The sequence below is a fragment of the Apteryx rowi genome, unplaced genomic scaffold (genome assembly GCF_003343035.1).
Source record: "Apteryx rowi isolate R43461 unplaced genomic scaffold, aptRow1 scaffold_596, whole genome shotgun sequence".
NCBI lineage: Eukaryota > Metazoa > Chordata > Aves > Apterygiformes > Apterygidae > Apteryx > Apteryx rowi.
The window spans coordinates 499,624-526,087 of record NW_020450867.1 but is presented as its reverse complement, the minus strand read 5'-3'; the positions used below and the strand labels follow the sequence as shown (position 1 = coordinate 526,087).

General features: G+C 43.3%; 1 protein-coding gene across 7 annotated transcripts in view; it reads right to left on the bottom strand.

Annotated features, from left to right (window-relative positions):
- The window catches only part of RREB1 (ras responsive element binding protein 1), a 127,765-nt gene that overhangs the window by 17,027 nt on the left and 84,274 nt on the right, over positions 1 to 26,464 (bottom strand). For 6 of the 7 annotated variants that reach the window (XM_026082855.1, XM_026082856.1, XM_026082858.1 and 3 more), the window contains 5 exons: positions 25,425 to 25,569; positions 24,108 to 24,247; positions 10,103 to 10,292; positions 5,539 to 8,278; positions 573 to 737 (listed from right to left, as the gene is read on the bottom strand). In XM_026082855.1, the coding sequence (XP_025938640.1) occupies positions 573 to 737; positions 5,539 to 8,278; positions 10,103 to 10,292; positions 24,108 to 24,247; positions 25,425 to 25,569 (3,380 nt within the window). The remainder of the gene's footprint in view (positions 1 to 572; positions 738 to 5,538; positions 8,279 to 10,102; positions 10,293 to 24,107; positions 24,248 to 25,424; positions 25,570 to 26,464) is intronic. The other variant, XM_026082854.1, reaches the window with a different exon arrangement.

Below are 26,464 nucleotides of genomic sequence, written 5' to 3'. Positions count from 1 at the left end.
GGAGAAGGCTAAAGAAGGGAAGCTGGGAAATGACCAAGGTTTATGAATCATTAAGGCAGCAGAGAAGGTGAACACAGAACTACTACTCACCAAATCCTGCAATACTACAACTGAGGGGGATTCACTGAAACAAGCAGGGGATCAGCTTAAAACAGATTTTAAAAAGTAGTTCCTTACACAGCAGGTAATGGACTCCTGGAGCCTGATACCAGATGAGGTTGGAGGCAGACAGTATCAGCAGGTTCAAAAAGCTATTAGAGAGACTCTCAGACAACAGGTCTATAAACAATACTAAAGGGAACAGGCAGGGATGTACTCCCTAACATCCAACCCTATGCAGCAGTGGTGGATGCTGGCAGGACATAACAGGAGCCGGCTGATAGATGTGGCCAGGCTCACAGCTTGTCCTAACCAGCATATCCCACTGATGCCACCAGAGACAGAATACTTGGCTGGACAGACCACTGCGCTAACGTAGCAGGGCATTTCTTAAGCTTTGCTTGTCTACAGCATCCAGTCAGATTAAACACACCTTGGTCTTTTTATTCTGAACAATCTGAAAAAAAAACTACCTGTGCTATCAGGAGATCCAGCATCCCTTTCTTTAGACTGGGGGATAAGCCTGTTTCTTCTCAGGGAGCAGCTGGCAACTCCATGTTTGCGCAAGAAGTGGCGTTCACAGTTAGATTTGGTAGAAAAGAAGACACCACATTTTTGACAGGGGAAGGGCTTCTGACCTGAAGCAGGAAAAAAAAATACATTTATCTGTTCTCCTAATGTGTGGTAAGAGACTTTGGGTGTTTGTTCCTTCCCTCCCTTACCTCCTCCCTCCCCTTCTGAGTCACGTGGTCACTAACCTCTAAGAACAACCTGTCACAACCAAAGTTTTGTCCTTTTCTGTTTCAATGGAAAAAGCCCTCTCGGCTCCCTGGTCAAAGGTGACCAGCTATGCTATTGCACATAGCCTATTGCAAGATTCTCAACAACCGCCTCTCCCCTGAGATGTCTATCACGTGTGTGAATTTGACGCAACTTCCATCAAAGCCAGCAGGCATCCTTCCATTGATTTCGGTGGAATCCAGTCCCACATGCTGAATAATCAATCACTTCCCTACAGGAGAAAGTTTTTCATGTCTGTAATTCATTTAAATGACTAAAACAAGGGAAGAGACCAAGTACAGGAAGAGCTGAAAGAAAAGCCAGCATCATGCAATGGAATGAGGAAAGCAGGCCTGCAAGACACCTTTGTGATGGAGAAAGCAATTGTGACGATGATTATATGTAAAGAGATCAGCTCCTGTCAAACCTTCTGCCCTCATGCCCTAAACCCTTAAACACACACAACCCCTCTCACCAAACAGCAGTCTCTCTTTGACGTGATGCTGTGAGCACTTTTCTCATTTTAACCTTCCAAAAGTTGGTGCTGTTTTAATCAACATCTGAGGCTACAGGAGGGATTCCCCACATCTCGCAAGTGCAAGAGACATCTCTGAGAGGCTGCATTTCTTTCTCATTTTCTTCCAGTGCCAACACAACTTTTAAAAAGTGTCAAGGCATTGCTTTGTGTAGGCTCACAAGTCACTTTCTTTTTAGATGTCTGCTAAGTCAACCATACATTTATGGTTATGAATACCACTGCTTTCTACACTTCTGTGTGGCTTCATTCACAATGCAAATACAAAACACAACTTCCAAAGCTGAGCAGAAGTCCTTTCGCTCCATGATAGCCCAATTCTTTTCCACATTTCTCTTCAAGCATGCAATGACAGGATTAGCTGGGGATTAATTACTTGAACTCAACCTGCATCTCAGCTCACAATTTTCTTATATTTTCAGACTTTAAAACTTTCATATTAACAAAATACTTGTCATACAGACCAGTACTTCAAACAGATAAGATATTCTTCTTTCTACATGTACATCCTGGTTGGAAGTCTCAAATCCCAAACAAAAATCTTGTTTACTGTGCAAACTCCAATCCCCCTCCACCCTCACCCCCCTGTTATTCCCAAATGGAAACCTGACTGCTTTCCAAAGCCTCAACTTTAAAGACATTAAAAAAAAACAACCCACGCACACACAAAAAAGCAGTATTTCTGGTTCCTCATATYGTCTCTCTTGATGGCAGCTGCTCTTCTGATAGAACATACTTACTCACAGAAAGGTAACCTAATCAATTAGTTTAAGTGTAATGTGATTTACTTTTTTATTAACTTTTTCTACATGAATGGTCATGGCTTGGATGAAAATAAGTACGTGTCCATATATAGATTCAGAACTCACAGTAACATTTGGTTAGCAACACAGCAGGATTATTCTAGGCTGGACACTTCACAGAAGACAAACCTTGAAGGGAGCTTTTTTAATATAAAAGGGAATCTAAACATTCAGAGTGTACAAAAAGACCATCACTTAATTAATATCCCTCCTGCCACTGCAGTCCTACTGCAAATGTATTATTACCATGGCAAGGACAAATGTTAAAAAGTAAAGATCTCTACAATTTTATTTTGACTTAGGTCATATAAACAAAGAATATAAACTCCTGTAGAGTTTTTACTACTTTTTACTACTTGTGTCCTCCCATCAAAAGGGAACATACAGGTTTATGGGTTAGGCTTAACTGTATTTTATTTATTTATTTATTTGTTTGTTTATATTTATTTATAGATATTTTCTTGTCCATTTCATTTCTGTGGTAAGTATTTATTTCACATGTTTGGCAAGCCAATACGCATCTGTGATCCAGCAGCATCTCTCTGAAACTCTCCTCAAGTGATTTTCTGTGAACAGATTTAGGTTATTTACAACTAACTTATGTTGGATACCACTGGGGTCAAAATAGAGCATTATTTTCATTTTATGTTAACCCTAATCTGATGCACATACTGTAAAAGGAGCAAAACTAACTGCATCATCTGTAGGACACATCCTGTTTGTTGCTCTTTACTTTGGGATGAAAATGAAAAAAATCGAGAGCAGGAGAAAAGAGCAAAAAGGCAAAGTGGGTTGAACACAGAAGAGTAAAATAAACAATAAAGACATCAAGAGAAAGAAAGGTATTAAAAGCAAATATTTGAGCATGTTCAAACAAAACACAGGTACAACGTATAAAAAACAGCTATGCCAAATTCCCAGTGCCCCACTTGTGAGCTTTGCATGTATATGTTTTTCTGAGACTCCCAGCTATCCCATTCACACCAGCATATCTATCTCTCCCCAAGTCAGGGAACTGCCATCAAGCCCAAACAGTAAAATTCCCATTTTCCCTTTGCAATACAACTAAGTGGACAGAATTTTTTCCCGACTCCTTTTAAAAAGCAGAGCTTTCTAACAAGTCACTTCCCATTCAATAGGTGGGGAGAGAAAAAGTGTGTTGCACTATGGCTTTTCTACACTGCAAATGTCTCTATCAGAAAACCAACCGACCCACCCCTGGACACAAACCCAACAGACTGCTGTATCTCAGGGCTGCCAAACCCCTCCTATGCCACCTCACAGCCATCACACCACAGGGCTCGCTCCATCTGAATGCATCCCAGCACTTGCTTTGGCACCAGCCTTCTGGCCTAAACCTTCTCTGCCTTCCTATCTTACCCTTCCCTGTCTCCTCCAGTAAGTCTCATCTCCCCTGCTGCCGCAGGGGAGCTGCTGCGAACTACTAATTTAGAAGCAGAGTGCAAGCATCACCTAAAAGGAGATGCCCCAAGGACAGGCAAAGTTTGTTGTGGGCTGGTTCTCCAGCACCAAGACTCCCTCAACACTGCTCTGACGATGATCAGAAAGAGCTCGGTTTTAGTGTTGCCAGAGTGCACCAACCTGAATCTGAACTGCTTACTGCAGTCGCTGTAGCATCACCAAAATCTGTATCTGCGCTGAGGCTCCAACCCTGCCACTGCTGTGGTTGCTTGCTTTCCCCCTGGGCATTGCAGCGCAGATTTTCTGAAAAGATGGTGTCTCCTTCCAAGCCTGGTGGCGGTAGAGGAGACAAGTTCTACTGGTATAACTCATGACTGACTGCGTTTTTTCCTGTCTTCATGAAGGGTTTACACCAGTGCTGCTACCTTGGAAGTCTGCCATCCACAAGCAGGTCAAACCCCTTAGTCTGGGCAAAGCCTCTCTCTATTGTTTTCTGACTCATGAACAGACTGCTGCCTTCTTCAGTTACTATATTTTTTTTTTGGAGGGTAGGGAGTTAGAAAACAATTGATCTGAATAAAGAGCTCTCCTTCACCATTGAAAGTAAACTGTATGCTTAACAAGACGACATAATTTGGTCTGTGCAGGCCAGAAAACAATAGTCTCACTGTTGCGCTGATACCTTGCAAGTTATGTCCTCATGTCACCCAAAGCAAACCGTGATAGGGACTGCTCTACAGCTCAGATTCCCTTTAAATCTCTTAGCTAATGTCTTTTACCTCTCCAGTTTTCCCTTTTCAGTAGAGGCACATGAATCAGTTGCTTCATAAAACCTCAAYTCCTCCAAAAAAACGAAGTTATCTTATCTCTTATGAGGCTGTACTCAATTCCCAGAAGTTCCTTACAAACATCCCTGACTTTTATTCTTTATGCCAGGAGTTGAGATTTCATAATGAAGAGATAAACAGAGAAGAACTGCGACTGACTCGAAGAGGTGGGAAAAAAAGTAGAGCTTTGCTCTCTTTCTTTCTCTCCCAAAGCAGGATGAGAATCTGCTAATTTATTACAATGTGGGTAGAAAAAGGAGTGAACTTGAAATCAGCACAGCATTCGATGCAGTACTTCCTTTATAGCAAAGAATGAAAAATAACCCCAAACCTAAAATTACCTCCCCATTCCTCCTTTTTGTTTACACCAGGTTTGAGCTTAGTTACAGTGGCACAATATTAAAGATTCCATATACATCTTCATGCCTTAGGGCATAAGCCCACCTTTGGTTGTCTAACATTAAGAAACATTTCCTAGAGGCAAGTGACTATGTAATGTTCAGGATAATACTTTTTGCATCCTCCTTCTTTGATCTGTCAAATAAAAGCTACCGCAAGAAAAAAAAATGCTAAACACTACATTATTTTCTTTTCCTTCCACAATTCTTTACTTATTTGCTCTCATTTTTATGGATCTTTATATCATTACTGAAGTAGACAAACAGCCACTGGAAGCAGCCAAACAAACCACATAAGGTACAATGAAATATTCAACACACACATTCACCTTCAAGATAAGACAAGAATAACAGAAAACCTGAAACCAAATTCTTTTCCCAGCTATGCTAAATAACTCCACTCCACTGAAGCCAAATGAGTTTTAGCAGGTTTGCCCTAACGTAATTTGCCCCCTTGACACACAAAGGCACAGATATTACTCCATCACTGAAAAATTAAACACCACCACAATACAACAGGAACAGTTGAGGATCTGCAAAACAGTGAAGAATAATATTCAGGCATCATAGAGAGGACAAGAAAGGAAGAAAGGACCATTTCTCCACGGGGAGGCCCTTTCACAAGGAAAATCCTTAGAGGCTACAATCTACCTTACAGCACAAGGCTGTCTTACCTGTGTGAGTGAGCATGTGCCGCTGCAGGGAACTTGCCCATGGAAAGACTCGAGGACAGTAAGGACAGGGGATTTTTTGCAGGCAGTCTGAGTAAGCATTCCTTTTCCCTCTCAGCAGCTTATCTTCAGCAGTTTCCTTCTCATCCTCACTTGTTCCATTTCTGCCACTTTCTTCCTTGAAATTGTCAGTGGACTGCAGAAACGGGCTAAATTTATTAGTGTCTGTGGTAGCCAGCATCTTCTCTATGCTGGCAAACTCCCCACTTGACTCCAGATCCACACCACTGCTAAGTTTAGGCTTATTTTTTGTTCCTTTCTTCCTACCTCTTTTCTTAGCCAACCCAGCATCGGCAATGGGAGACTCTTCCGGATCACAGGCCTGAGTCAGGTCACTGGGAAGGCTGGAGTCTTTCTGAACGGTGGTCACGATTGTCACTTTTGCTTTGGCGTTCCCTGATTTATCACATCCAGTGGAGCTGTTCGCTGCCTTGGGACTGGCGTCTGCAGCCTCCGTTTTCAGCAAAGCGGGAGCAGAAGACACAGATGAAATGATCTGTGCAATGGAAGCCAGTGGTGGCAGCTCTTTAGTTACTGGAGGCTTTGGCAAGAGAGGTGGCGGTGGCTTAGGCCTCAAGGGTCTCAGCAAGGCAGAATTGCCAAGGAGAGCTGGGGAAATGATTGGGACAGTCAAATGCAATGAACCTTTCAGTGGCTGGGAATGTCTGACAGCCCTGTTTTTCTCTGGGTTCCCATTGGCGCTGAAGGCCAGCGGGCACTGCTGACAGTTATAGGCTTTATCACTAATCCCGGAAGAAGCCAGCTCTTGTTTCCTGGCTTCACTTGGGACATCATCTTTATCTTTCTTCAGGGCTTTGGGGATAGATAGGTCGATGGGCTCCATGGAACAGTCATAGAGGGACAGGGGAGAAGAGCCAAACAGGTTCTCCTGCTTCACTTGCACGGCACTCAGGTTTTTGTTCTTCTGAGAGAAATCCAAGGGCTCGTCAAAATCCACTGGGAAGTTGCCCACAGGTTCAAGTTTGATGGGAACGTGAGATGGTGTCCCAAGCAAGAAGCCATTTTGTGGCTCCAGGAAAGGTGYGATGGGCTTGCGGTCCATGTAAGTGCTGTCATCCAATAAAGGAGGGTCTGTCTGACTCTCCTGAGCGTTGCAGTCCACCGCCAAGATATAATTCTCAATCTCCCTTTCTTGCACATGCAAGTGCTGCTTGAGGATATGGTGAATGCAATTCCTCTTGGCTGAAAAGGCGGTGCCACACTCCTTGCACTCAAATGGCTTCTTCTTCTGGCAGCCACTGTGTGTCCTCATGTGGATGCGGAGGGCCCGATAATGCTTCAGGTCCTCACCACACAGTTTGCACACGGTATCTGGGGAGCAGAAGGCATCCACCATCTCTGCAGCATTGCTGGTGACATATTCAATGTTCTTCTCTATATCCTTCCTGGTCACTTTGAGGTGCTTCTTTCGCAGGTGCCTCTCGCAATTGGCTTTCACTGTGAATGGGTAGTGGCAGATTTTACATATGTATGGCCTCTCCCCACTGTGCGTCCGCAAGTGCCGGATCAGCGCTGCCTTGTCAGCTGCAATGTAGTCACAGATGTTGCACTGGTATGGGGAAATACCCAAGTGAGAGCGGATGTGAGCCCTCAGGACGCCAGAGAAGGCAAACACCTGGTCACAGAATCGGCACGGGTACAAGACTTTCCTCATGGTCGGGGCTTTCTTGTTTGCTGCCCCCGCAATGATGGCTTTGAGGTCCCCTTCTGTCACCTCCTGCTTGATTTTGGCTTCCATGCTCAGAGGCAGGAGAGCTTCAATGATGCTGTTCTGCTCCAGCTGTGTCTTCATCTCGTGCTGAGTTAAAGGCTCTACTTTGGGTTGGAGGAGCAACTGCGAGGAAGGACTCGATTTGGCTCCCGGTTGGGAGAGATGAGAGTTGGAGGAGGACTCCACTGAGTTCTTGATCAGCCGTGGAGGGGGCGGTGGGAGGCTTGGGCTGATGCAGCCAGGGGAGGCTTGCTGGGCACTGATGAGGGGAGGGGGTGTAGAGGTTGCAACGACCGTTCGGGGTGTTACTAAAGGCTTTGGCTTCAGCGGTGGCATATGCTTGAAAATGGACTGCACGGGGACAGAAGGTGCCTTAGAAAGTGGAGGAAGACTGATCTGAGGAGGAGCAGAAGAAGCCATCTTCAAGATCTGCTGAATGTCAGCCAGCTCAATAGCAGACTCATTGGAGATGGGTTTTACCACAATACTGCTGTCAGGCTGTATGATAAAACCCTTCTGGAACGGCTGCAGTGAGAGGAGCTTTATGTTCTCTTTTGTAGGGGGAAGGACTGAAAACGGCCCTCCCATAGAGGCAGCTTCCAGAGGAGAGAGGCTGAGCGGGCCGGCGCTGCCGGGTTCCTGAGGTAGGTTACTCTTCAGTGCTCTGAGCCGCATTTCTTGGACCTCATCTTGCATATCGTCCTCCTGCTTGACAGGCTTGATGTCTTTGGTGAACTGTAGGCCCAAGGATGCCATGAAGGCTTTCTGGTCTGGGTTCTCACCGGATGGGGTTGCAGACTGTGGCTTGTGCTTGTCTTTTCCCTGATCCACCACGTGGGTTTCCGTGTGCAGTTTGAGTGCCGATAGCATGGGGAATGCCTTGTTACATGTCTCGCAAATAAATCGATGGAATTCGCTGATGCACCTTCGCAAATTTGTTTCACACCAGACCTACAAAATATGCAAAAATAAGATAGTCAGTCTTTAAATATTCAGACATCTTAAACTAGCAAAGACATCACATGATGCTGCAAAAGAAAATAGCTTCACTCTGTCCTTTATTGCCCAAGTTAAGGAGTTTAGAGGAATCACCACCCATCTGGCATGGAGGTGGGCATTCCTGTTCCATAACTTTCAGCCAGTTAAGTTGTGTACCCAAATTAGGGGCTGATTCTCCAAAAGTTCCCTTCTATAGGGGCAAACTCCTTCAGAGGGCTATGCAGAGTCCTATTCAAATACATTTCTGCTCTGAACTGCCCTTCCAGAAATCTCTCTCCCCTCACTGACAGGACAGGGGCCTCAGCAGACTGTCCAGCTAGCTTCAGTAAGTTGGACAATATGACTATCTTTTTTAGCTTTATTACTACAAAGAAGCTAGAAGGAAAGAAAACAGAAGCACCTGAGAAAGCAAAATGAACCAAAAATAACTCTCCCAAAAAACAATAAACCAAAAGCAAAGCCAAAACCATACAGGCTTCTGGTTAGTGAAGTCTAGTTATATTTCTTCTCACAAGAAAAATACTAAACCTCACAAACGGATTTTATACCTGTTCCTGAAAATGATCATGAATCCAAATGCTGTATTTACATGTTACCCAGATAGCTCATATGCTGTAAAGGTTCCGCATCAAAGCGGAGCACAAGTGATAATTTGAGGGCTGGCAGGATCTCTATATACTCTACACAGTTTGTTCAGACACTTCGTAGGTCTTGCCTCACAGTGCAAGCAAAATTATATTACAAAAAAGAAAAGCAACAACATTTAACCTTTAATGGCTGCCATTAATTACAAATGAAACAAAACCAAGTTGTTAAAAAATGTCTTCTCTTTTCCTGAATATGTATTTTTTTCATCAAAATTCTACTGTAGTTACAGAATGACTTATATGCTCTCCTGTATCAATGAAAAGCTTCAGGTATAGCACCTTGCAGCCAGAAGAGCTAGAAATCAATGCTTTAATTCAAGGAGAATAAGAAAAGTGCAGATTCTGAATAAGGATAGCCCTGTTGGACTGTGTTGTTGATTTTTCCTTTTTTTTTTTTTTTTATTAATCAGTAAGCAGTTTCATCCAGACTCGTAATAATCTAAGGCAGGCAAGGTTCTACAAACTGAGGGAGTAACAACATCATCCAGTACAGAACTTTACAGTCTCAAAATATATTTACAGACTGCCCCCCCTGCTTTGCCCCAGCCACTTCCCCACAAAGATGCAAAACCTTCAGACCTTGTTCAAGGTATGTAATGGAAAGGTGTTTGGGGCACAGATGCGTGGAGCGGTCAGTCACTAAAGAGGTCACCATTTAGTAAGTAAGGTGACTTCCCAAAGTTTGATGATAAAATCTTTCACACCACAACTACATCCTTGTTACAGCAAGTTAAAATAAATAATGCCTTCCCTACCGTGCGTCCTCCTTATAGGTTTTAGATGTAGAATGCTTTTGGGAAGGAGGGAATTAATGGGGCAGGCTGGGAGGGGCAAGGATCTAACAACACAGACATCCTCCTTTAAAATATTTTTATAGAACTTTACAACAATAGCTATCCACTAGGATGCTCAAAAAAACCTCTCAAACACTCTTTAGATGAAAAAAGAAAAAAAGAAGGAGGGAAATGTTTGAAGCTTAGGCAGACGCTACTGTAGTAGTAACACTACATGCTTTCCACAGAATACTCTATATGCAGGCTCTGCCTCACCTAAGACAAATCTTTCGATGAATTCAGAAGATATGCATTGTATCATCTGGTATCTTAACGCTGTTAAGAATAAAGAGTACCTGAGAAATGCGGGGGAACTTCCTACAGGAGAAGTCCGTGAATCCCAAATCATGGAAGCCTGCCGGGATCGAAGGATTGTTCTGAATGAAAGGCTTTCCTGTGGGGTCTCTGGGAAGCTGCTTGTGGATAACTGCATTATGGCGCAGTAAGCCCCGATGAGTACGAAAGGTAATACAACAGATGTCACACCTGGAAAGGAAAGGAGTAAAATGACTTACTGACTGCTCTAAGTTTAAGAACATTTTTCTCGCATTAGGTAAGCCTCCTTCCYCTCACCCCATGATACTAGGAACCTGCTAATGCAGAACGGAGCCACAGCGTGTCAAAAACCTGTCACCACAGAAAAGCCATTTTAATCATAGGCACTTTTTACCAGTTTCTAGCTATTAAGTTAACTGGAAGTTCAAAGAATACAGCACAAGAGAACTGAATATCACATGGGGGCAGACAGTGAAATAAGAGCTGAGACTGCAGCATTTTGACAATCTTCCCATTTTTTGACATTGGCTTTGCATCATTTCATTTTCCTGAATTGTTGTGTGAAAAATTATTATTAAAATAAAAGAGATTAAAAAATTCAGTGACAGAGAAAGGCTAAATCAGACCTAAAYAGCAAGCAGCTGCCAAAGTGTAAGCACTGCCTTTTTAAAATCACTGCTCAAAACATGCTACTGCACACAACTCAAATACCTGTGTATGTATTTGCTTCAAATACTTATACTGTATTTCCCTTCCATAAACTTTCATTGATGTTTCTTAAAGCTGTTACGAGTAGTATACTTTCTTTAAAAGAAAAAAAACATACTAGTGCTCTTCCCCCCCCCCCCCTTGAAGGGGAGGCCGGTCAGAAGAGGAACACCTGAAACAAGTTCAACATTTCTGACACTTCTACACCCCCCTCATAGCCAGTGTGTCCCAAAGATAAATGCAGGAGCAATGTCTTTTCATATCCACACCCCATGGCTACAGTTTCTTGCATTTCTTCAGTTCTCACTCCAAATTCAGCTAAGCAAGAGTTTGTTACATAAAGCAGACTTGTGTTTTAAAAAAAAAAAGAATCAAAGGTATTGGAAATGTAGCYATGCTACAGGCAGTAAGGACTACACAGCAACATTTGGCCAACCTGTCAGCAAGCATGTCACCTTTTAAACATCTGGGGTTTCAGCCCTGTGCCGTGACAGAGCTCCCACCCCCAGCGCTGAAGGGTCACATCCACTCCCAGCTCGGCAAGCCGCTTCCAACAAGTGGCACACAATTTAACTCAAAACGGATCCTTGTGGCTATGGCTCCGATTTTAACTAAAGCATGGGTTTCATAGAAGCAAATACCAGGGAATGTGAAGTAGTTTGATTCTGTCAGTGAGTATTATTYGCACTGGGAGTTTTTCACACGTCTGTGCGGCCTCCCGCCTTTCGCTCTCCCCATACCACCTTTGCCCTCCGCGTCAAGGAAAAGGACATGTGTCTACTCATTAAAAAAACATCCTGCAATTAGAAATGTCTTCTGAGAAAATCCTGAAACAACCCCCTCCCTGTCCTGTCCCTAACAAACTCCCACTGTTGTTCTTTTTATCACTACATAAACTTCCACAGACCTTTTTTAATTCCCTGAAAATGAAGAGATAACCAAGTCACCCACAAAGCAATTGGACTCATAGTCTGCGAGTGGTGAAAGACACAAGTGTGAAGTATATGTAACACCGCCTTTGTTATCACGGTACACAGAAGGCTGGGACATAAATATTATGCTCTGGAGCTTTAATCTGCTTTATCTCCCCTGTCAATTCGCTTGCATCCTACCTTTATAATTATTGCCAGCATACTGCCTGTGTTCCATTAAATTCAGAACCAAAGCCATTTACAAAGCGAATGTTTACTCAAAGAGATCTGCTAAATGTGACAGCAATCTTTGGTCATGGTAGGGGAATGCCCATAGACAGCACTCGTTGGGTGTCAGGATTTGCGGCTCTCCTCCAGCCAGCTTGGCAATATCTAGCCCGTGATGCAGCGCTTTCATCTTCAACGAAAACAAAAACACACAGCCACCAAAACTGTGGGGGAAGGAGGGCATTAAGGGGTTAGAGCAGTCACCTGAAGAACTCGCAAGCTACCGAAAGGAAATTTTTCAGAAGCGATGAAAAAGCCTAATGTGAAAGCAAACCGCTTCTGGCAAACTCTTGTGGGTACCTCAGCATGTGAATAAATAGTGCTTGCAAGGGACGCGACAACTCTGCAGTGAAGCTCAACCTTGTATTGCTGCTCATTACTTGTGTGGTGGTAGAGCCAAGAGATACTCAGCCATAGATACATTTGCTTTTATATGCAAAGCTTGCATTTCAGAGGCAGCAAAGGCCCGAAGCACGTTTCATCATGGGATCAGTGAAACACGGGCGAGAGCCGTGTCTATAAGCAAACAAGGCAGCCATTATATACGCTGAGCATCAGCTCTGACAAGGGCTGGGCATTAAAAACAGTTTCTTAGAGAGACAGCGCACAGGCTGAGGGCTCATGTTATCCCTGCTGTTTCCATATTCATCGACAGCTAAAATTAACACGCCGACCATGCTGTGAAGGGACGCGGCCCCCGCCGGACATCAGCCGCAGTCCCCACGGGATTCGGGCCGAGCAGGAACCGGGGCTCCTCAGACGAGCGGCCCACCTCGCGCTCGCTCGGCCCCTCGCCTGTGTTGGCGACTTCAGGGTGAGGGACGGATCTGGAGCGCATGTTTACTCAGGGCTCCCGTCAAAGGCAGCGCTTGAGATTTTCTTTCAGAGCAGAGACCGGTGTGAAATCCTTCACAGTACACCTGTGTCAAGGATTATGCCTCAGGGCAGCAAAAATCTGCAATTTAAAAATGGTGTTTTCCATGCAAAGGGAACCCCCTCCCTCCCCCCCGCCAACAAAACTGTAATATTTCTTGAAAAAGGAATATGTATTTTCTATCTTTTATAATGCATAGAAATAAACATCTATCTTTTTCTCTTCCCTTTTTAGCCTTCTCTTCTTTTTTTCCATGTTGGAAGGGTGAATGGAAGAAGCAAGACTAGAAAAAGTATCTGGGGAAGGATTTAACTTTTTCCGTTTGGTCGAAAACAAGCTCCTCGTTGAAAACAGAAACGTCCAGACCAAATGTGCCTGCTATTTCAAGATACAGGCGTTTTAGGGAACATAAATTCACCGTTCCTGGATCCAGCATCTTCAGCTGGCGTTGCAGCGTGGGGGCTCGCTGGCCGGGCAGAGCCGTGCCCCCAGGAACGGTGCGCCCTCTGCTCCGCGCTCCAGGCCTTTCCACTGGGAGCGCAAATCTCGGCAGGGAGCCCTCCCCTCCATCCCCGGTACCGAGGAAGCCTGAGTTTCCTCTAAATAACGTTTAATGAGCTTTGAATACGATTAGCGCTGCAGACGCAGATAGGCATGCGAACCGGCACCAAGGAAAGCTTACAGGTACTGAACTTCAAAACCTAACTAGTTCCAGCAAGCATCGTGCTATATCGACAAATGCTCATATTAATTTAAAATGGAACAAATTGCCAAGCCTAATAATTGGAAACTTAAAAAAACATTTTTTACGGAAGCCTAACAATTTCTGTTTTGTCATCAGTACTATCTTCCATCTTTAAATAGTAACAATACTTACAATTTTTTTTTAAATCTAGAAACACAGTCCAAGAAGCAAAAAAGAAGGGAATCCTAGGTGATACAACCATGTTTTTCATCTTGCTTAAGTTCCTTTTAAAAAGCTGTTATATAAACGTGGAAATTCTGAAAAGCCCAGTATATCAAATAAAGCAACTGAAACATATGGTAATATTTTGCTCGTGATGAACTTAAAAAACAAAAACCCCCTCTCCTTACAGTTTCACAAGTCTGCCCATGCACAGTGCCAAGTCAAACAAGGACGGTACGACTGCAGAAAACAGAGATGGGAACAGGTTCTGAGGGGGTTGGCACGATAGGTAGATCAATGCCTCACCACCTGAGCAGCAATAAAAGCCCTGTACTTGCAAGGTAACTTTCCAGATGTACCAAAAAAAACCAGCTGCTGTATTATCATGTGATAGCTAGTCTTGGCCAGAGTTTCCCATTTTTCTATAAATATGATTACAGAGCAGAGAGAAGAAAGCTGTTCAGTTCCAAACACAGAGATTCAATTATAAGCAAAAGGGAAAAACTGCAGTTAACAGCTAAGGCTGTTTTAAAATGAGCTTCAGTCTCAAACAGCTTTTACCATGTACATTCATACCTGTACAACGTGAATGTGGTATTAGGATTCTGGCTCCCTAGCAGAGGGGCAAAAAACAAGTGGGTGAGAAAACAGAGCTGATAAAACACAAAAGCAGATCTGTAATATAACTGTGCAATGACAGTAAAATGACCAGGCTGACCTTGGTGCTCAGTCCACGTGTCACACCAGCTCAGTCTGTTTAATTATTACTATACTATTGTACATTAAAAAAAAAAATGTAGACAAGGCATCTATGCAAAAACACACCATTAAAAAGCTTTCTACTAAGAGTAAGCTAATATTCTTGAAATCTGAAATACTAATTAAGATAGAAAAGCACTTTAACATGCTCTAAGAAATAGCCAGTCCTTTGTGGAGCTTGTTCAAGAGGCAAGCCAGGATTTGCTACACTTATGACATGCAGCACCCATGCAAGAAAAGTTTATATAAGCAATGCCTGTTCCTTCGCACTACAGTCTCCTCTGAGTCAATTCCAGTTTGTCAGCAGTGTAAATTTTCTTTTTTAAAAAAAAGAAAGAAAAGGAATGACATTTTGGAGAGGAAATTCAGAGCCAAATTTTAAGCAAAATTCATCAATCTTGATTTTGATTAAGGATAATGCAGTCAAACAGCAAAGGCTTCTAATTTGATCCTTCTAAATTTTATATTTCAGTAGTCAAGATTCTTCAAATATCAAATATTTATATCCACCATTCTGTTACCAAAAGACTAAAAAAATGTTGTGCTCTGCTCTACCTGGGACTCAGGATGGGAAAGGGAAAGTGATATTTAACCTTCTCAAATTTATACAGCTGAACCCATGCAGGAGTAGACCAAACCTGAAATTTTTACACMTACAGCTCACTAACATCCCGCTGCTGGAATTGTGGAAGTTAGCACATAAAAACAGTGTTAATACTCAGGTCTTATCTAAAATAAAAAATGTGGTATCATTTTGTTCCTTTCCAGTCTGTGCTCTTTAACACTTGCCACAAGCAGAACCAAGGGCAGCAAGGCAAGGATGAACCACACAGAGACACTGACATCCTTAAATCATCGGACTCCTCCCACTTCAGTCGCCAGTAGGTACCATACATAAATTTCCACTGTCATCGTTCTTATTCTGCTTTCTGTCTCACATCATTTGCACAATTAACGTAGCTCTCCTTAAGACCACTCAAAATCTCATGCTAAACTAAAAATAAAAAAAAAAACTAGGCAGAAGAAAGAGATGGGCAATTGCCTCCAGCTGAACTTCTGCCCACAACGGCGCGGGGAGCAGACTCCTGGGCTCGTCCCCGGTACCCAGCACTGCAGAGAAGGCTCACGGAGAAGGGGGGATGCAGAAAGGGGAGTTTTAAACCTAAGGGCTTTCATCACCTATGAAGAAAAATTAACAAGCTACAGACATACTCTTCTTCAGGAGGGGATTTCTTTACTTCTCTCTCGGGAAGGCAGAGGGAGGGAGGGAAGGAGGAAGAGCAAATTGGTTTCCGCTCCTGTGCAACCCCACCCAGCTCCAGATACTCATCTCCTTTTGGACAAAAAACCCTTCCTGGCCTCCACCCCGCCGCGGCAGGGCCCCGGGAAATAATGCCCAGCAGCTGCACTCATCTCTCCCACTTGCTGCAGAGTGGTGGGAGAGCCGCAACTGCAGGCGGCCCAGTGGCGTGCTGAGCAAAGCCCCCGCTGAACACGAGCAGCAGCACGGCGGGCTGGAGAGAGGCTCCCCTTTCACAGCGCGAAGAGGCTGCGACGCAGCGCACAAGGATTTCCATGCACGCCGCTTCGGTGAGTCACCAAAGGTGGGGCTTTTCCTCCCCGCTGGCAGCCCGACTTTGCTGTCACCCTGTCCCGTTGCACCCTTTAATCCTCTCCCTCAGAGAAGCCGCCCCTGGGTGTAGCGATGGCCGAAACCACTGCACCAGACCTATTTATAGAGGGATGCTTAGCCAAAGCACGACGCTACGTGTGCTCCAAAAGTGGCACTCTGGTCTGGGCGAGAGAAGCGCCGCGTAGGAGCCGGCGCTGCTCTGATACAAGCCGGGGTGATGCTGTGCTTCAGAAACCTGCCTGCATGTGGCAGCGTCAGTGTGAGTACAGGTGTGTCAGGCTCCCACAGCCAGCGTAACTCGAGCGAAGGGGACTGCTACGTGATTAAAGAAAAAAGTCGCAAGTCATTGTTGGAACAACTATCAATCCATGTCATCTTTAGACTTTCTTCTCTGCATGGGAGCAAAGAAAATCAGAGAGGAAAATTTCACTTTTTCGTAACAATATAATGAATCGTGCGCACTAGCAACAACACAGTGCTGCCGGATTTTAATACCTCTGCCCCAGTGGAATAGTAGCTTACTCTACCATTCATTTCAACAGAATAAACATGTAACTAAGAACAAATAAAGGGAAAACCGGAGATGGCCCGCAGACACTTGCACAAATGAAGTAGTTCATTTTCTCATAATGACCTTTTTATTTAACAAAGGTCAAAGTTTAAAAAAACATAAATGTCAAAGAACTTGTTGAACAGAATCACAGAGCAAGAGCTGATGTTCAACATAAATAACAATCAAATGTTTAACAGATAGGGCAATAAGCGTACCTGGAAAGAAAAACGTGACCAGTACTGTCTCCTATAGCTACAAAAATTCCAAGTTGCACAGCATCCAAAATTAAAGCAATTGTTTGCACATACAAATTCAAATGGACTTTCTAGTATTCTTTTGGGGTTAAAAAGAAAAAAAAATAAAGCTCTTCCTGCCTTCTTGCATATCTTTCTAATATGGAAGTTAAGTACTTGTGTAGTTTTTAAAGTACTGGCAAGAGTTAAAGAACAGATCTATTTCTACCATGTAAAATAAATAAATAAATAAATAAATACCCACTTTTCACCAAGTAGGTTGTTTATCCTACAACCATCTACTGATGACAACAGGGTTCACAAACAGGTGCAGCCGAATCTGGACTGAACACGCTTGCCCTTATCTACATTCACAGGTAAGCTATGCTCAGCATGCGGACGTGACTGCTAACACAATACGCAGCGGCCACTACTTTTGAGAGAGTGTGCGTGTAAACAAAYGCTGGTCCTCAGGACCGGACAGGCATGCTAATAACCTGTTTGGGGTCAGCCCTCTTTCCCTCCTGTATTCCCTGTTACAAGAAGCTCTCCTCTAGGGACAGCTTTGCATTTTACCCACTTTCTATTCTTGTGACCAAGCTAAGATATTCAACACCATGTGACACACCACACAGTTTCACATGAGCGTCACTCCCTGAGTCCATTCACTATCTGATATTTTTACCCAGCCGTTCTGGATTCCCAGTCTCCCAGCACAATAAGCTCCCTGATGTGAGCAGACCACCTCTAGGTCGGAGTTGGACTCGCTCTGCTCTTCAGATGTTTCCCATCTCCCTTTTTTGAACAGAAACTCCAGAATGCACTTAGACTGCAGTTCTCGTCTGGTTTTGCAAGCCAGCATAAAGACAAATGCTCATCCCTCTAATTTTACTTCTCCATTTTATTTGCTCAGTAAAAGGATGCATTCACCAGCTTGGTTGCATACCCTCTCCTTTGCCTTAACATTATGAGTTACTTTCTACCATGGCTTATTTTTCTCCTAGTATTTTACCAGAGCTGGATTTCATTGCCACCAGCTGGCTCATTGAATTGCTTCTAGATTGAAAATGCTGCCAGCAAAGATCAGGATTCAGTTTCTAGTTTTTATCAGCAAGACACAGAGCATGCAGCTTTCAGAGCAGAACCCAACAGGAGAGTCAGCTGAACTGGCAAAGCCACACAACTGACCCTCTTGCATCTCTGTCCTTGGCTACACCAAGTCTTTTAGCAGTTACTGTGTTAGCGCTTGATAACTCTAGCAGTTCTTTCGTAAAATATCCTTGCTGGTACAATCTAAAACAGTGACTAAAAAGGGGAAGTATCAAGATTTTTGCCAAAACCAAAGGTCAGGAGGTCCACGGACATGTGTATGCTGGAGTGTTTTATACCCGTCTAYCGGTATTTGACAATTGTGCGGAATACGACAACCTCAGAATTATCCAGCTGCATTAAAGAATGCAAGTTTTATATTTTGAGGTGCTAACTAGGAATGAGACCTGCCTATGTGCACACCAACAGTTGCACTAGAAAAGTAGTATGAAATTTCATAATGCTGCATGAAGATTACTTGTCATTCATATTGCAAGTTGCTTCCAGTAATAGAGTCAACTACTTGGAAAAAACTTTCTCCCCCCACCACGAACCTTTAGTTTTGGTTGACAAGTAATACAAATTGCATACCACATTTGGTTTTCAAATGCATTCACTCTCTTAATTTTGCAGTGTCACTAACTTCCACCCATAACTTCCTACAAAATGCTGATGAGGACAGAAAGCAATATGCTTCACAAAAATGAAGTCAGCAGGATTACGCCCTACTAAATGCATGAGGAATCTGAGACACAAGGAGGGAAAGTGAATTCCTGAAGTTCTTAAGTAGGCAGTAGCAAAAACAGGAAAGAAACTTCAGGGGGGTTTTGGGCTGGGAGGTTTGGTGKTTTTTTTGTTTTTTTTTGTTTTTACACTGTGTATGATGTACTTTYGTTCAGTTACATTGCCTCTCTGTACATGCTTTAGTCTTCAATTGCTCTTTTCTACTAATGGTAATGATCAAAATCATCTCAGTACACTTAAATTAACACTAATTTATTTCTTTGACTATTTTATCTCCCAGTTGCTGATATAGAGAACTGTCATGAAGACCAGTAACTGGACAACAAACATAATATTCTAAGTAGCTGGAATTATTTTGACTCAAAAACCACTTCCTTTTGACTTAAATGAGGCTGCTCATGTGCATCGGCTAAAATGACTAAGACTGTTAGGTAGGTCCAAATGTCTTGCAGCATCCCACCACCTGACACCATGCACTGAGGAACAGGGATGTGGTGGCAAAGTGGGGAGTGTGCTGACCAACCTGACTGAATCGCAAGTCACACATGGCATCCTGCAAAACAATTTACACTCATTTAGGGCATTTAAATTGTCCACTTTTCTTCTGAGTGAAGCCATGCAACACCAGGACACAAGAGCAGCACTTCCCACCAGGGAGTGTTTTCAGAAACAAGAGTGGTTATCCTTGCAAAACTGGAGGCAGCAGACAACAAGCACCGACAGTCAAGGTGTCCTGACACTTTCCATTCTAGCACCTGAATTTTTCTGTTGCAATGTGTCTACCCATTTAACTGTTCAAAGCAACAGCTTTCCATGGTGGTGTTCAACCTTAAGCCAATCTGACTTTACAAGTTTCAGCAAAACTTGGGTAAGCTGTTTTGAAGAACAAGGTAGACTGTGAGTGGCTTTTGATTTTCTTTGTTTTGAAATCCTACAGAAGCACATTATCCTGGGGCAAGAGAACTGCTTTTGCTGTCCCTGTGAAAATATGCACAGGATTTGGCAAGTTACAAAGCTTAATATATTATATCACTGTTTGGACACGCTCATTAAAAGGCTGGAAAACTTCATCCACCTTGAACCCATTCAYGACAGTACGCAGCTACTGGCACCGGTTACTAAGTCAGCTCAGGGACTGAGGCAGTCTCTTTCACACCCTGCAATATCTATTTTTTTTCCTATCTCCTAGGCTCCTATAAAAAATAGTTAGTAAAACCAAATCATGTCATTAAAAGCAATGTCCTGGTGAACAAAATATGATCAAAAAGTCCCCTGAACACTCACTAAGATACAGGCTTTTACCTTGTGTGAAACTGTACACGCTATCCTTGCTGAGAACTGATGTTGAAACATGTCTCTAAGAAAGGTGATAAATGCAATGTTATCAGCACCTCCCTCCTCTCCTCAGAAAGATACACGGGCATGAGAAGTAGAAGAAATGTCTCCCTGTTGCTGTGGGGAAGGAAAAATTGAAAACCTTTAACTGTTGGTACAGGGAGTACTGGAGAAAGCCTTTTGGAGGAGAGAGAGAGAGGAAATATAAAAGGTATGCTTTGGTTACAGAGAAACCAACGGAGGAATTTTATGGTGTACATACTTTTTCAAAAGCCACACGTTTTCCTTTAAGCCTGTTCCATTGTACTTGCCAAAGGAAAGAAGAGAAACCTCACAGAGCGCCTCGGGAGGCTTCTCCTCAGGAAATCCTTACGTCTCCTTTCCTGGGGCTGCTGGTGTTGCTCAGAGCTGTCTGTCAGGCGACCTTTACAAGCGCATTACCATGTTTGACAGCAACCCGGAGCCACAAAACTTTCCAGAGAAGTTATCCCGCTCCCTAAGGTTTCTCATTTTCCCTATTGGCTGCACAGCAGCATTGCAGGGCTCTGCTAATTATATCAACACTCGGATACAAACTCACCAAAATAGATGGTGTCCGGAGGCGCCGGCTGCGGGGAACTGGCTGCCTTCTTTCAACAGGCCAGGTAGGGAGGCGAAGGGGTTGCAAAGCCCCGCTGTGCCACCTCCCACAGCTAATGGGGACGGCAGACGGCCTCGCTGGGGCCAGCGAGCGAACGTCGCTAATTAGGGTGCCGGTTCCAGGGCCGCAGAGGGACAGACACTGGCCGGGGGGTTAATGCCGTGAAGGATCCCCGGTGCCGCAGCCTATTGTTAGCCTGACAAAGGGCCCTATTATTGCTCCCATGAGCAGGGCAGCTCTTACCCTAATTAAGAGACAAAGATGCACGATTTAGGATTTTACATAATCAAGGAATCCTCTCCCAAGCGGGGAGCCCCTCTCGCACAATCGCTGGATTAAGCATTGTTTATTCTGCCCCAAGTAAACAATGAGGTGCTGCCGGCTCCAGCCTCTCCATGAGAAAGCAGCGCTCAGGAGGACAATGCCTTTTCATCCGACTTTGAACAGCTAACCCTGTGATGTGAAGTTGTTCACTTGACAGTATCTGGAAGGGCAAAGGCCCACCCTGGAAATTAGCTGCTCACATACCGATCCTGGGGCCACCAGGCATTACCTTGTCTGCTTCTTCAAAGAGGGGGGCCGGGACAGACAGACGCTCCGCGAAGGAGAGGCTGTATTTGCACAACAGCACCACAATGGCAGGATTAAAGGACCACAGCGAAGCTCCCGCATCCCCTGCCACTTTGCTGCTGCCTGGGGATGTAACCCTACAGGGAGGGTGGCAGCGTAGCGCTGTCAAGGCAATACACATCTGTGCATCGCACAGTCATTTTTATCCTAACAAATGTTGGAGCGCAAAGGAGGAGGGCGTTTGCCTTGTGGAGCGGCATGCCTAGGCTGATGGAGCAGCGCTTATTTTTGGTCAGACAAAATGGGCTGTGCTGGGGTACCTAAAGTGGTAGCTGCAAACCAACTGCCAGAACCAGAGCATCTGGCTCTGGAATGCACGACATCTGATTCCCCGCCGCACACAAGTCCTGATCAAGGGACTCTTACAAAAAAAAAACAAAAACAAAAAAACCCCTGAGTGTTATTTTGCTCCCTGCCCTGTGGTCATAACACAGTTCCTATGCTTTTTCTGTTTTTTTYYTTTTTTTTTTTTTTAATTTGATTTAAGGAAAGTTCTTCCTTCTCATTTTTCTACAGTAAGGAAACACCAGGATTTGATGAAAGCCTTCTGACATTTTCCAGTTTGCTCCCCCACCACAAACACACCCATACATACATGCCCCCTGCTCTGATATCCTAGCAAAATTTTCTCTTTCCATCACCTCTTTCACTCAAAAAACCACACACAAGCCTCACCAAGAGGCATCATTTCACTTACATTAAAGTCACATTAACTTAGGGCTGAGAATGGCACGCCACATTCAGCCTATTTTGTTGAATCCTACAAACGAACCAGGAATTACAGCCTCCAGCTGCCAAGGATTTCTACCTACTACTTCTTTTTGTGACGAAAGAGTCACCTCAACAACTGCGCTGACTACTCTGCTTACCAGAGGATTTTCTCCTAGGTTGGGCCAAGTAGACAGTGTCATTTGACTTGTCTAGACTAGGACAAAAGGTGTGTTTTAAACCAGATAGGCAGGGCAAGTTGCATACGAACATGATAGCTGACCAGGGAGAGCCTTGTTCTCTTGTCAAGCTCCCTTGTTTTGCCCTACCTCCACTGACATGTCTTAAATTGCTAAAGCAAACATTTGATAAAATCCCCCTTACCATCGTCTAAACAAGCCCATAAAGACATCCCCGCATCCCAGCACCGTCCTTAACTCCTGCTCACAGAGCCTCACAATCATGGCTTTGATTTAGAGACACTTTTCGGTCTTTGTTGCTCAGCACAACTACGGGTAGTAAAATCCATTTCAGGAGAATGTTATCCAGAAGCAAGCCTCCTAACAGAGAGTTGTGCAAGTGGAATAGTGTGTTTCTGCAGGCAATCTCTTTCTGCCTTGCAGCAGCAGAGTATAATGCTGCCAAGCGAGAAGGCTATCTGTTTTGGTATCTTTTATCCATTGCTGAAAACAAGAGAATCCACCTGTCTGCTCAGCTTCACAGCGTATAGACTCACAAAGAGATTACAACTTCATAAAAGCTCAAAAATGAGGCTGACATCAGGCTAAGTAGAATATGACAACTACCTTCTCTAAAGTGTATTGTATGGGAATTCTCTATTGTATGGGAAAATTTTCTCAGCCTCTCTTTCATGCAGAGCTCTATCAGAGAACTTTTTCAGTTTTGCTCTATAATGAAAATATACTCAATTTAATTCAGAAACAGCAAATCCCATCTAATTAACTGCTATTTGCTGGCCTAAGTTCAGGAAAGAGCTCTCCAACTCTTTTCCCCAGTAATTACAGCACTTACAACTGTTCCCCCCCTCCCCAAATGGTTTTACATATAATTTCTAAGGTTCTCTAATAAAAAAGTTTAACTCCAGCTCTGCTCCATCTCATTCTAATAAGAAAATACATGCAGGAACAGAATGTTGACACTTCAAGATGCTGAATTCTGAACCCTTCTGAAAAGATCATTAAATAACCCAAACTCCTAAAATAAGCTTAAAACATAGACAAGCTTGTGCATATGGATAAACTAATTTTCTTAAATTGCAGCTCTTCTACATGTTTAAACTAGAGTTGGAATATCTCATTTGTATCTTCATGTATCTGTCTCTACTTTTGCCTGTGGTAAAAAACAGGAAGTAAAGAAGTATCAGGAGTCCCCAGAGCAATTACTTGAACCAAAACAGAAAACCCAAGTACCTTCTCAAACAATTAATAACTAATTTTTCCCTGTTAAGAGAAACCAGTTTAAGCCAAAATCCAAAACATTCCCTAACCTCAACAGACAGAAAAGCATAACACATTCTATTGCAAGGCTGGAACCAGAAACTCATCTATCTTCACTCACTCCCATGAAAAACAATAAAACCTTTATATCCAGCCTCCTTTTCCCCAGGCAGAAAATAGCAYAGGTTGGTACCCGAATACTTTTATTAAGTTTTTCCTCATGTTTTAAGCATGTTGAAATTTTGTGATGCTCACATTTTACAGTCTTATGTAACAACTGAGATGTGCTTGGGGGATGAAGAAGGGCTGCTCTCATTTCCTCCAAAGACATACCCAGCAACTAGCTGGCAAGATTTCCTGTATTTGCAAAAAGTATTAAAATTAAGCCTAATAGCCCCCTGGTGACACAAGATGAGGCAGAAACATCCTTAAAACTGTTTAAAATTGCAAAGGGGGTCATTTAACAGGCGTGAGCGGAGCCTCCTTCTCTCCCTGTCCCCAGCAGGCTCCCTCAGGCCATCTGGTGACCAGAAATGCTCTCAGGCCTATTTCTTACCTCAGCGAGTTATCTGGATGTGTCTCCATGTGGGACTCCAGTCCATACTTGCAAAAAAAATCTTTGAAACACACTGGACAATGATAAACTTCCTCCTCAGCCTTCTTATCCCCTTCACCGGATTGAGAGTCCTCAACAACCTTCAGAGAGAGGGAAAAAAAATAAAACCTCACTAAAGTGAATTTTAAGCAACAAACCAAATGTGCAATCCATTCAGAGTCCTCTCAAAAATGAAGCAGCCCAGATACTTTGCTGCAGGTTACCAGAAATGACTTCATTTCGGCAAGAGAGAGAGGGTGAGCGATAGAGACTCTGCGTGTTGTGTGAGAACACGCACAGCAGAGAAGGAGGCTCCAAAAGAGATAAAAGTGTTTAGCTAAGTCATGGATACATCACTTCAGTTCTAATAAGAAACTGTGATTTGAACAACTTATAAACCTGCATGTTTATATACCACTAAACTAGCATCCCTCCCCCTTCAGAAAGCCAGGCAGGCTGTCAGCCTAAATTATTTATGCCACTGAGTTACTGCCAACTACTAACTCGAGCAGTCCACGGAAAAACAGTGAACTTCTGCACATTTTCTATAGCCCTCTTCTGATTACAGGAAGAAAAACATGCACAGAAACAAGGGCTGCTGAATTAATTCAATTGCTACTACTTTGCCATATAAAGATTGTAAGCGGAAAGGGTAGAGTTAAGTTTGGCAGCTGCCATACATTTTGTATAAATGACTGAAATGCAACAGAATATTTCATAAACAAAACCCTATGGAAACTTCTACCCTTCAAATGAATATTTTCTGGTTATTTCTGCATTTCTAATAATGCAGGATTATGCTCCTATGAAAGTGAAATACACTACAGATTTTTTTTCTCCAGATCAAAAAAATAAAAACCCCAAACCTAAGTCATTGCTACTTTTGAAGTAAACACTGTTTTCTGAAAGTTCAAATCACTATCTTGCAAGACTACTTTGAGCTAAATGGGGAAAAAAAAACTAGGGGAAAAGCTGCAGTGCAGAAGGAATAGTTCATCCTCTTCTCATCCAACATTAACTATGCAATATAAAATATAAGAGAAAATAAAAATTTAAACAATAATTAAAAAAGCTGGAATTCTTTTGAAGTCTGAAATTAGAAATTTGATTTCAACCTCAGAACATACTGTTAGTTACACAGGAAAAAATGGTATCTTGAAATATACAGGACTGTAACAAGACCACGTTTTTGTATTTCTATGCCATCTGCACAAATACAACGACTGAAAGTTTAGGAGGTAGGCAGGAAAGTCTTTCACTTTGTGCTCTGTAAAGAACCTTTTTTGCAGGTGTCCTTTCCTCTCTGTCTGTCTCAGCATCTTGACTAAGTTTCCGTTTAGACGATAATCGCCGGCGCTTCAGAGGAGATGGGGGAGTCGAACTCGCCATGCTGTTCGGGTCCTTCTCGTGAATCTTCATGTGCCTGAGCAGGAGGGGGAAGACGACAGTCTTTCAGCACACACATCAGGGCTCGAAAGTCCAYGTACATTTTAATTACATTTTATTCCCAACATCCGCTGCCTCCTGGCCCCACGTGCACTGTACGTGTCCCCCGTCATGCCACCAGCAGCTTAGCATCCACTCCTCTCACTGCAAAGAAATGTCTAGTCTTCAGTTTGCTCTCCTCTTCTTATTTCAGACAGTACCTCAAATGAATCAGTATATACCAATCTGTCACAGCAGTGCTTACTAAATACATTTAGCCTTTTCCTTCTTATCCTTAACACAGCATATTGGTGCACCCCAAAATCCAATTTCAACTAAAACTTGGAAATTTGAGGTCAAGATGTATCTGGTAACACTGCTAAGCTGCAGCAGTTATTACTTGCAAAACTCCAAACTGCCAAAACATATTTACAAACCCCCAACACCAATGAAACAACTATTTTTTGTCACATAAAGAAATTGAAAAGGAAAAAAACAGTTCTGTAGAGTACACCCATATGTCTTCAAAAAGTTTTAAATTCTATAAATGCAAGATGTTGTGTTCCTAAACAGCAGCAGATAGACTGATACAAATCTAGCATGTTTCTTTGGCTCTTGGATGCGAAATGAGGGACAAAATGGCCCATGAAGCAATCTCATGAATGCCTGTATACTTGATCCACTTGCCTCTCAGTTTTCCGTATTTGCAGTCTGAGGAAGACACTCCCCTCCAGTTCCATTCAATTAGATGAAAGGTATCATTCCTATGCTGCTCTTTCTGAGTACTCAAAGCTCAGGCAGTTCCCCCCCACAAACAGATGTAGGGCTTTTCGCCCTTTTTAGCCTTCAAGTTTATAGCACTCAAGTGCTTTTGAAAAGAAATCAAACTTAGG